This window comes from Numida meleagris, chromosome 11 (genome assembly GCF_002078875.1).
Source record: "Numida meleagris isolate 19003 breed g44 Domestic line chromosome 11, NumMel1.0, whole genome shotgun sequence".
Taxonomy (NCBI): Eukaryota; Metazoa; Chordata; class Aves; order Galliformes; family Numididae; genus Numida; species Numida meleagris.
The window spans coordinates 2,930,134-2,941,466 of record NC_034419.1 but is presented as its reverse complement, the minus strand read 5'-3'; the positions used below and the strand labels follow the sequence as shown (position 1 = coordinate 2,941,466).

Below are 11,333 nucleotides of genomic sequence, written 5' to 3'. Positions count from 1 at the left end.
CCCGTGCCCACCCCGGGGTGCTATGGGGACGGCCCCGCCCCCAGGTCCCCGTAGCGAAGTCTCCGGGTGGGATGCGGGATCCCCGGGCATCCCTCCATTCCTCCCCTCGCCCTTTCGGGTGCTGTTTGGAACCGCCCCCCCCGCCCCGGCCCGAAACGCTGCGTTTATTTTCTCCCATCCCGCTGTTATCCCCTGGGATGGGGGTCCCCGCGCCGCCCCCCACCTCCCCGCTGCAGCCGTGGGGCGCGAGACGGGGCCGGGAAGAGCATCCACCCCCCCCCCCTCGCTGCCGTCGGGGGAAACGCCGGCACAAAATGTCTTTTCTCGTCGCCTCCTTCGAGAGAGGAAGCCGAGAGCAGCAGGAAGTCGTGGTGCAATCAGGCAGCGGCCGATCCGCTCCAACACCGCCCGCCTCGAGAAGCGCGGAATGAGCGGCGAAGGCGGAGCGCGGCGGTGCTTCCCCCCCGCGGGGTGCGGCGCTGGGGCCGGGGCGTAGGGGCCGACCCGGCCGGTGCGAGGGGAAGCGGGAGCACCGGCAGCCGGGGAGGGGGAGCGGAACCCCGCGGCGCTGCGGGGCGGGCACGTGGGGCTGCGACCCCGCCGCCGGGGCTGCCCTGGGCTCGGCCGCGGTCTGAAGGATGCGCCCGGTGTTCGGCTGCGGTGACACCGTAGGGTACCCCGGCTCGGGACGGGGCGCGGCGGTGCGCGGAGAGCCCTTGCCCATCAGCGCGGCGACGCGGGGCTGCCCCGTGCCGTGCGGCGGGCCGGGAGCGGTGTGGTTGTGCTCCCTGATGCAGGCGTCAGGCTCCGGTTACTGATCTCGGTGGGTTTCTAAAGCCAAAAATAGAGCGAAACAGCTCCGTTTTTTAGTATTTTTGATTCCTTCCCCCACCTCAGCAGCTGTTCAAGTGTAAACAGTGCTGAAGGCCCAGGGCTCTCCGGTGCCGTATTCCGAACCAAAATGCATCCGGAAAGCACTTGAGAGCCCGGGGGAGCAGCTGGGGTGGTCCCCAGTGGGTCCCCGCGTGGTGCTGAGGAGCAGCTCGGAGCCCCTCAGCCGCCTCCTGGCCGCCCCCCCCAGCTGCACCCGCATCCCTGGAGCACAACACGGCCCCCGGCTGCTGCCCTGCTCCAGGCAGAAGTGAAACCGCGGTCCTGCAGAATCCTCGCTGCTGCCGAAAGTGCTGTTGGTATTTGGGGGTGAGGGCCGCGCACCCGTCCTGCTGCTCTGCACCCTCCCCTCTGAGTTTCTCGCTTTCCAGCTGTCGTGTCGGTTTGGTGGAGCAGACCCAGGGGCTGTCGGTGGGCACAGCACCTGCGGGCAGCAGCAGGGAAGGGGCAGACCCCCCCCCCCCCCTCCCCAAAGCTGGATGCGTTTGGGACCCGCTCCTCAATGCTATGCAGCCGCCCCATGGGCTTTGTGGGCACAGTGCTAACAGCCCTAAGCCACGCTCAGCCTGCTTGGCGTTAAGGAAGAAGAGGGATTCCTTGGCTGCAGCATGGGGGTTCGCTGCTTCTGCCTTAGGAAGCATTTGGGAAGCCCCATATGCAATTGTTGCCCTCAGACAAAGCCAGATGTTGGGCACCCCGCTGGCTCCGCAGCACTGGGACAGCCGTGGGGGGACACTTTGGGGCACGCTGTGCCGGGGCTCTGGGTGCTGAGGGTGCAGTTTCAGCCCTGGTGCACGGATGGTTCCGTGCCGGGGTGGGGACACCGGGCTCTGTGGCTCTGTCTGTGCACACAGCAGCAGAGGAAGGGAGGCACCGGCTGCTGCTTTCAGCTCCCTTCAGCTGCCTCACGCACCCGCGGGTTTTCCTTCCTCCCTGTTCCCCACCCCACGCTCTGCTGCAGCGCTTTGGTGAGACGGGGCTTGCAGGGAGGTGCAGGGCTTTAACCGGGGCGATGGTTTTAAGGGAAACCTCGTGGGGCCTGTGAACCGCACCGGGGCAGATGCGGTGTCCCCGGGATATCAGGGCCAGAAAGCGAGCGGAACGCTCCCTTCATTCCTGGAAAAAGGCACAGGAATAGCTTTGTCCAGCTCGGAACGCCAGCGGGGGTGTGGAGAGGGCCATGCCCAGCCCCAAACTGTGCCCAGCCCAAACCCTCCAACCGTCAGCCCCAGACACCCTCCCCAGAGCGGGTTGTTGTGGTGCGTCCCAGTGCATTTGGCCAGGAAGCCCCGGGCTGTGCCGCGCTCCCCGGCGGGCAGTGGGTCATGCATGGATGTGGCTCTGCACCCTCACTGAGCCGCACACCCCCAAGCACCCCCCCTGGTTCAGGCCTTGGTGCTGGGGTCACGCTGCAACGTGCTGGGGGGGGCTGTTCCCGTGTCCCCCCGTGGGGTCTGTGGGCAGCCCCGGTTGCTGCTGGAGGGCGGCCAGCTCTGCTCCGAGGCGGACGGCTGCTTGGAAAAACACGCGGCGTTGCTGTGGGTTTTCGGTGTGGGGTTTTTTTTTTTTGTTTGTTTGTTTTTTGTTTTTTTTCTCTTACATGCAATTATTTTTAAAGCAATTTTCCAGCTATTTTAGATAGGAAGGAAAATGTCGATGGGAATCTCTTTTTTTTTTTTTTTTGGAGTCTTTTTCACCCAGCTGTTGGTGCGGTGCTTTGGAAACCCCGTTTGGTGGCTGGGACGTGGCTGGTGCCGTGGGACTGTCCCTGCCAACCCCACCCCTCCTCGCCACCTCTCAGCGTGGGGGCACGTCCCCAGGCTCTGTCCCCTTGTGGGTGATGGCAATCGTCTCCTATTTTTGTAGTATGTTCTGGGAAGAAGTGCAGTCGCACCCCTGGGGCCCTGGGTGCCGTGCCGCACTGGGACCTTGCCCTGTGGGACAGATGGGGGTGATGCTTTGGGTTGCAGGGCTGCAGCTCCAGCCCTGGAGTGCCGTGTCCTGCCCAGCAGTGGGGGAGCTGCCCTGCTCCGGAAGTGCATGCTGCCTGGCACCTGGCCTATGGATTGTGTTGGGGCTGAATGGCCGGCAGCCTCTGTGTTCCGGGGATTGGGAGCTTCCCCCCACCCCAGTAATGAGTTGTCTCAGCCAGGTGCCCCTGTCCCCTCTGTATGGCTTGCTGGCTTCCTTGTGCGCCTCATCTGCTGCTTGAGCACCATGTGGCTTCTGTCCCCCGTTACCCATGTCCCTGTGCAACCCGTGACCACTCCGGTGGCTTGTCATGGGGCAAAGGAGCAGATTTGGAAGGGAGATGGCGGGGCAGGCTGGTGGCTGTGCTCCCGGCTACAGCACGTGCCCGAGGGCTGTGCCTGTGCCACGTCGCTGGGCTGGGATCCGCTGCTCTGGGTGCTGCGGGGTGGCACCGCTCTGGCTGGGGTTATTAGAATTAATGAGGTACCGGAGCACTCCTGCTAAACAGGGATTACGAAAGGAAAAAATGCCTTCCCTGCAGCTACCGTGACTCAACGCTGGGTTTGGAGGCCGCGGCTCCGCACGTGTGCGCCCACGCTCCTCCCGGCCTGGGCTCCCGCAGCGGGCTCGGGGTCACGCCTACACCCCATTAACAGTGCCATAGGGCCGGGAGAGCGGTGGGGAGCCGCGGGGATGGCTCTGAAGGCTGGGATGATGTGCAGGGCAGGGAACGCTTTGGGGATGCTCATGGTCAGTGGGGACCGTGCCCAGTGCCCTGTCACCGCTTCCCAGGTGGAGGCGGCGCAGGGCTGGCACCGCTGCGGCTCTCGGTGCCCTTCGTGCAGAGTGAGCTCTATGGCCAAGCACCGTCCCCGCTGTGAGCAGCGATTTTCCGTGCGGCGTGGCTGGCTGCAGGGCTCCTTTTCCAAAGGAGCCAGGGGAAGCTCCGGGTGGAAAGAAAGCAAGAAACCCGATCCACCTCGCCGAGCCGAGCGCAGTTTTATTTCCGTCGGGTCAAGCCGGCGAGGTTCCAGCCAAATCGTATATTTTGGGCCAAATGAGAAACACGTGTCATCCGCCGAGTCCCATAACCAGAGAAAGATGCTGCGGGTGCATGCTGGGTCCTGCCTGGGGCACACAGCTCCTCCTGGTGTGGTTGGGGACAGGGGGATGCTCTGCCTGGAGGATATGGGAGTGCGACCCTTGCTGCTTCCATGGGGTACCTGGCATCACCACACAGTCGGTGTTGTCCCTGCTGCCGTGCCTTGGCTGCAACCTCAGGCCGTGTTCCTGCAGGTTAATTTTAGCATAATCTCCATTTTTTTTGAGCTCTTCTTCCCCCTCTGCGGCTGGAGCGGAGCACCCTTGCCATGAGCTGCCTGGGGCCCCCCATAAGGGCGGCTCTGCTCTAGGGATGTGGTAGTGTGCACGTCTTGGGCACGTGGGGACTGTCTGGCACCTCTGTGGTGCTGTGTGGGTCTGGGGGACAGGCTGGTATGGAGTGTGGCCAAAGAGAGGGACCACAGGGATGGGTGGAAGGGAATGCACAGAGTGCTGTGCTCTGGGACATGGCATCCCCAGCAGGGCTGCTTGGAGCTCCTGTGTTGAGAGATTGCTCTAGGCTGTTGTCCCTGCGCAGAGAGGGGACAAGGGACGGGCAGTGTCCCTCTGAGCTTCCCCTTTCAGCTTCCCCTTTCTGCAGCCGGGTGACCTCACTCCTTCCTCCCTCCCAGCATGGGGAGGGAGGGACGGATGCACGCAGGCTGCCAGAGTGGTGCGTCCCCAGTGCTTGGGGTGACAGCAGCACTGGGTTTTTTCCCAGCCATGCAGAAATCCCTGGGTGCTGTGGCACTGCCCCGCTCTGGGCTCTGTCCCCACCTGCTGCTTCAGAAGCCATTGGGTTTTCTCCTTTTTGGCCCAGCAGGGTTAAACCAAACCCTGCTCTGGTCAATGGAAACTCCTCGGTGGCAACGCTACTTCTGTGCCATGCTTTGCTCCTTCCTGGAAATAACCACCCCAAAAAGGGGGAGTGGATCTGCTGGGTTCCTTGGAGTGCTCAGTGGAGATGTCCCGGCTCTTTGGGCTCCTCCCTGGCTTTAGGGAGCTGTTTTAGCTGGGGATCCCAGCACACCCCGTGGGGGTCTCTGCGGTGGCAGCCCTGGGCTGCAGTTCATTACTTGTGCCTTGCTTCTTCTGCAGGTGCTGGGGAGTCCGGGAAGAGCACCATCGTCAAACAGATGAAGTGAGTAGTGCAGGGACCTGCCCTGTCTCTACAGCAGTGCTGGGGACACCTGGGCACAATGGCATTGGGGTTGGGCACTTGGGATGTACCGGATGGTGCCGTGGTGGCTGAAAGTGCCTTGAGAAGGACTGGGACGCTGCCAATGGGGTTTCTGCTATCCGACGTGTCCCTGCTGCCCGGCTCCCGCAGGCTGGGAGCTCTCCAGGGCAAGCAGCCGTGTGAATATTTCATCGGCTGGCAGTGGAAGGGGAGGTGAGCTCAGGTGCCCGTGGTTACACCGGCAGCAGAGAGACGTGGTGAAAGAGAACACCTGGCAGGGAGGTGGCAGCGTGGCTGGTGGCACCACGAGCAGGGCATGCTGACCCTGTCCCCTGTCCCCAGGATCATTCACGAAGATGGCTACTCGGAGGAGGAGTGCCGGCAATACAAAGCCGTGGTCTACAGCAACACCATCCAGTCCATCATGGCCATCATCAAGGCCATGGGGAACCTGCAGATCGACTTTGGGGACTCCTCCAGAGCGGTGCGTGTTCGTGTATGCCTGCTGTGTCCACATCCTTTCTGGGAGCAGAACCTCCCAAAGCAGAACCAGTGCTCAGGTGGCCCTGCCCGATCCCTTCTGCTGTCCCACACTCTGGGACCTCCTTGGGCAGGAGTGGAGGCATGAGTGGTGGGAATGGGGAGGAAAGTTATGAGTTTCCTGGGCTAGGAGAGGTGATTTTTGCCATTCCTGTGTTGTTGTTTTTTCTGTGGGCGTCTGTGATGGTTTGGTGGGAGTCCCTGGGGCTCGCAGAACTGATGCCTGGTTCTGCTGCAGGACGATGCCCGCCAGCTCTTTGTGCTCTCCTGCACCGCGGAGGAGCAGGGCGTCATGCCCGAGGACCTCGCCAATGTCATCCGGAGGCTGTGGGCTGACCATGGGGTCCAGGCCTGCTTCAACCGCTCCCGAGAATACCAGCTGAATGACTCTGCAGCCTAGTGAGTACCTTCCTCCTCCTCCTCCTCCTCCTCAACCTGTCACTGTGCTATGGAGCCATTCTATGACGTTGTGGTCGGGGAAGTGCTCCCCAGGGCGTGCAGATTCCAGGCTGGGACTCTCCATGCTGGGCGTGGGTCTGCTTTGTATGCGTGCCTTGCAAGAAGATAATTAGTGCTGGATTTCTTTCTGGGTAGTTTTCCTTTTATTTTTTTTTATTTTTTTTCCTGATTGGTTCAGTGAGCAGGATGGATGGGGACTGCAGGTTGCTCCTGGCCCCAGCCTCATGGATGCTCATCTGTATGGGGAGCATGAATCATAGAATGGCTTAGGTTGGAGGGACCTTACAACCCCCAGCCCCACCCCTGCCATGGGCTGACTACCCCTCCAGCTCAGGCTGCCCAGGGCCCCTCCATGGCCTGGGGCACCTCCAGGGATGGGCACTCACAGCTCTGGGCAGTAGGTCCAGTTCCTCACTGCCCTCTGAGTGAAGAATTTACCCCTAGCATCTCACCTAGATCTCCCCTTCTTAAGTTTAAAGCCATTCCTCCTTGTCCTATCCATGCAGAGAAATATCCCAAATGAAAAATGGGGATGCTTATTCTGAGTGTAGCACTCAAGACTGCTTGCTTTGTTGTTTTATCGTTTTCAAATGAGTTTACACAGCAGAAATCAGCATTCTGCTGGCGTAAGAGCTGGCAAGCTAGTGTTTGGAGAGGTAAATTAACTGCATCTGGTTCGGTTTATCCCCAACCAGATTTAATAAATAAGTTAATCTGCCTAAAGCACGATTGCTCTTCTGCATTGGGAAAGTGATGCCTGAAAGCCGCTGCAGAAGGAACCCGGTGGCCGCTCTGTGCTCAGCTGTGGGCTTTTGGAGCCTGGTGTCCATCGTGGCCCCACTCTGACGTGGGGTGATGGGTGCCCTTTGGGAAGTGCCTGTGCCAAGCAGCTTCCATGCGGCTGTCCCAGCAGCGTGCTGGACAAGCATTTGTTCCGTGCCTGCATCCAGCGGTCGGGGCGATGTCCCCATGCTGTGACCAGGTTAGGGACGGGGAGCTGGACGCCTTTCCCTCCTGGTGACACCGGGGCCGAGGTCCGAGCCCAGCCCGGCCCTGCCTCCCCGCCGCTCGTTTCCTGTTTTTGTGGCAGTCGCGGCCCGGGCGATTTCCGGCTGTTTTTGAGCTCTCTGTGGAGGTGTGGTCCGGCCGTGTCACTGCCATGCTGCCCCACGCCCTCTGTGGGGTCCCCACAGCCGCCACGCTCGATGTCCCCGCTGCGGCTGAGTCCCCTGCGTCCCGGCGGCGCGGCCCTCTCCAGATTACAGCCCTGCATTAGCGCGGCCTCACGTGCAGCAGGCGGCCTGCTTATCGTAACCCAATTAACTCAAGCCGCAGCGATTACAGCTGCTGGGGGCACGGGGCCGTCCGTGCCGGGGGCCGAGCCCTGCACCCGCTTCCTCCGGGACCGGGCCTTTGTGCGTGTGACTATAGCGGCACGGCGCCAGCAGCGGTTTCCGCTGGGCCGCGGCCCGTTGCCGTGGCGATGAATGCTTTCCTCCTTCCGTTTCCCTGGGCCGGGAGCGTCATGGCGGTGCGGGCCTCGTCCCCTGGGCCACGTCACCTGCTGGGCTGCGTGGCCCTGTCCCTGTGTCCCCAGCCCACTCGGGTCTGGCGGTGGGGTCTCGCGGAGATGCCCAGCTTGGCCTTGCCCGCCCCACATGGTGCAGGCCTGCCATGCCTCCAGTGTGCCCCCACAGCCTCACGCCGTGCTGTCCCCCCCCAGCTACCTGAACGACCTGGAGAGGATAGCGCGGGCCGACTACATCCCCACCCAGCAGGACGTGCTGCGCACCCGGGTGAAGACCACCGGCATTGTGGAGACCCACTTCACCTTCAAGGACCTGCACTTCAAGTACGTCTGGGCGGAAACCCTTCCTTCTCTGCTCCCCTCGATGCGCCAGCCTGGTGCTGAGCTGCTGCTGGCAATGGAGATTGGGGCTGGCCAACCAAGGCTGCACCGCACCCCTCTTTGCTCACCCAGGGCTTTGGAGGGCGTGGCAGGGACAGGCAGGGTTGCCCTGGGGGGACCCAGCAGTCGCAGAGCCTCCCCAGCAGCTGAGTGGAAGGGCAGGAGTCAGGAAAATCCATTCCAGAGGATGCGGTGCTCCGTGGAGCCTGGGCATCCTCTGGTGCCCGCAAGGGGAGAGACACGTGGCTTACATCATCCTCCATAATCCCATCTGTGCGTCCGTGGCCTGGCACTGGTGGGACATGAGGGCAACGCTTCATTGGGGGGCATCACCTGGCTCTGCTGGGGGAGCTGAGGCGGGGCTGGGGGTGCAGGAATTGGGGTGCTGCCCACCCAGACTGCCCTTGCCCTGCAGGATGTTCGACGTGGGCGGCCAGCGCTCAGAGCGGAAGAAGTGGATCCACTGCTTCGAGGGGGTGACGGCCATCATTTTCTGCGTGGCCCTGAGTGCCTACGACCTGGTGCTGGCAGAAGACGAGGAAATGGTGAGCGAGGGGGAGTTAAGTTCAGGTTTAGGGTGCTCTGGGAGATCCCCACCCTGTGCTGTCAGCAGTGACCTGCTACCCCATTGTGGTGGCTGCTGGCGTGGTGCAGCAGGGTGGTCATGGCAGTGTGGGGTTTGGTGGCAGCCTGACCCAAGCCCGGTGCCCAGCTCCAAGGCCAGTGGCTCGTGGAGTGGCAGCACATTCCTGCCTTGCTGATGCAGTGCCCTTCCCCTAATAGAACCGGATGCACGAGAGCATGAAGCTGTTCGACAGCATCTGCAACAACAAGTGGTTCACAGACACATCCATCATCCTCTTCCTCAACAAGAAGGACCTCTTCGAGGAGAAGATCGTGCACAGCCCCTTGACCATCTGTTTCCCGGAGTACATGGGTGCGCAGCAGGCTGTGCTGGCTGTGTCAGGGCTTCATCTGCTGTATCCTCTTGCCTTGGGGTTCCAGGGGAGAATGGCTATGGGGATGGCGGCTCTGCTGGTTCTGGGAGTGGGATCCTTGTTTCAGAAGCCTCTGAGACTCCTTGAAGGGAATCCTTAGGGCTGGTGGTATGGTCCTGAGATGTGGGTCCTGCTGTGGTCATTGCACCTTGGACCAGCTTATGGGGGCAGTAGGGTGGCCCATGGCAGTGTGGAGTTGGGTGGCACTTGGGGTGCTGTGGGGACCGGGGAGGGATTTGGGAAGGAGTGGAGGAGCTGGGTTAGGAGCAGCACTGGTTCAAGGCTTATCGGGTGCCCAGGCTGCACCTGGACATGCTCTTAAGACAATGCGTGGATAAAGCAGAGGTGATGAGAAGAATAAGAGGCTTAGGAAGCTGCGGGGGCTGAGATGGGGACGGGCAGTGAGGGAGCCCTGGGGATGCACTGTGCACCCTGTGAGCGTGGTGGTGACCCTGCCCCACCATGGTGCTTGGGCTGGTGGCATTTTGGGGACCTTTGTCCCAGCATGGCCACGTGGCTAGATTAGTGAGGCGGCTTTGATGCTGCTTGGGGGAGGATGACGGGAAGCTAAACCCAAAGCCCTTTGGGGTCTGGGTGGCCGTGGCACATCCCCAGCATCACCTCTCCCTCCCCAGGTGCCAACAAGTACGACGAGGCCGCCGCCTACATCCAGAGCAAGTTCGAGGACCTGAACAAGCGGAAGGACACCAAGGAGATCTACACGCACTTCACCTGTGCCACCGACACCAAGAACGTGCAGTTTGTCTTTGATGCCGTCACTGACGTCATCATCAAAAACAACCTGAAGGACTGCGGCCTCTTCTGAGGGCGGCAAGGTGGGCACGGGGCCCCTCCAAAACCCACGAGGGCCGTCCCCATCCTGCTGCCCGGCCCGGGGCAGCCCCCCCTCCCCTGACCCTGTACCCACCCCACTCATGGCTTGCTCTCTCCTAGGACGCACCGACGAAGGGAGGACCGCGCCCAGCGATTCTGCTTCTCCTCTGGTTTCATCCCCCAACCCTCTACAGAGACGTTTTGGTGACGGCCGTGGTGGCAGCGGTGGGGACGCACCGCCTGCGACTCCTGACCCAGGCCTGTCCCCCCTCGCCCCCGGTGTCCCCCCGTGCCCCTTCGCCTTCTGGGCCGGGGATGGGAGGATTTCTCTCTTGGTTTGTAACCGGTTGCCATCACCCCAGCCTCTCCTTTTTATTCGGTTCCACACCGTTTACATCCAAAACGTCGTGTTCGCAGGGGGCACAGAGCTCCCGGCATCGCAGGGGCCGGCGAGGGGACCCCCCCCAGGAAACACGACCGAAAACATTCCTTTTAATAACCAGAAAAGAAAAAAAAAAAAAAAAGCCACACACACACATACACCCACCCACACATACACACACACACACACACACACACACACACACACACACCAAGCTTGGTTTACGTTGCTTTTTAAAGAAACCTTTTTAAGAAACTATTTAAAAGCGTCAAGTGCTAAGTGGTCGCGTCGTCTTCGTGCAGGTAATGCCGAAACCGTGTGCCTTGCGGGGGGGTCCCCTTTGTCTGGTGCCGGGCTGGGGGGAGAGGGCTGGTGCCCCCCTGCCCCTCTCTAATAGGGCCTAGCAGGTAGGGCTAGCTGCGCTGGGGGGCAGACCCTGCTGTATGGGGCAGCCCCTCCCCCTCCCCCCTCTGTCCCTCAGCTCCTGCTTTTCCCACGGGATGTTTTACTGAATTGTTCACATGGTTTGAGATAATAAAATGTAGAAAGAAAAAAAAAAAAAAAAAAGAATGACCCCCCCCCACATCCTCTGCACCAGTGTGGGGGGTGATGTGGCTGCTTTCTTCCTCCTCTGCGGGTCTCTAGGGGGGAGCAGGGATGGAGGAGAGGCCCCTGGGTGTGTGGGGTGGGACATGGGGGCTCAGAGCCCCCCCAGGGTGTCCTCATAGGGGGGGTCCCCTGCAGGCTGGCACTCACCTGGGGATCCCATCATCGTGCTGCGGTGACATTCCCAGGGGCATCCCCTGGTCCCCAGGGGGATCTAGCACCCCTCAGCACCAAGGGGTGCCCCCGGACCCCAGGTGTCACCCAGTGCCCCCCAGCACCCTGGGATGCATGCAGGTGGGGGCTGGCTGGTGGGAGGCTCTGGAGCTGCGCAGGTCACATTGCTGGGGTTTGGGGACAAGCAGAAGCGTTGGCAGAGGGTGGGTAAACGAATGGAAAGTGCTCATCCCTGGTACCCTGCACTGGTAATTACGTGTGGGAAAACATCGAGTGAGCACTTGGTTT

The 11,333-nt window shown here is 61.5% G+C and overlaps 1 protein-coding gene across 1 annotated transcript; it reads left to right on the top strand.

Annotated features, from left to right (window-relative positions):
* On the top strand, window positions 2,613–10,407 carry GNAI2 (G protein subunit alpha i2). Its single transcript, XM_021409603.1, has 8 exons — window positions 2,613–5,104; window positions 5,486–5,627; window positions 5,922–6,082; window positions 7,866–7,994; window positions 8,467–8,596; window positions 8,835–8,988; window positions 9,685–9,885; window positions 10,004–10,407. Exons 1-7 carry the CDS (start codon window positions 4,359–4,361, stop codon window positions 9,873–9,875), a joined length of 1,653 nt encoding a protein of 550 aa, XP_021265278.1. The 5' UTR covers window positions 2,613–4,358; the 3' UTR covers window positions 9,876–9,885; window positions 10,004–10,407.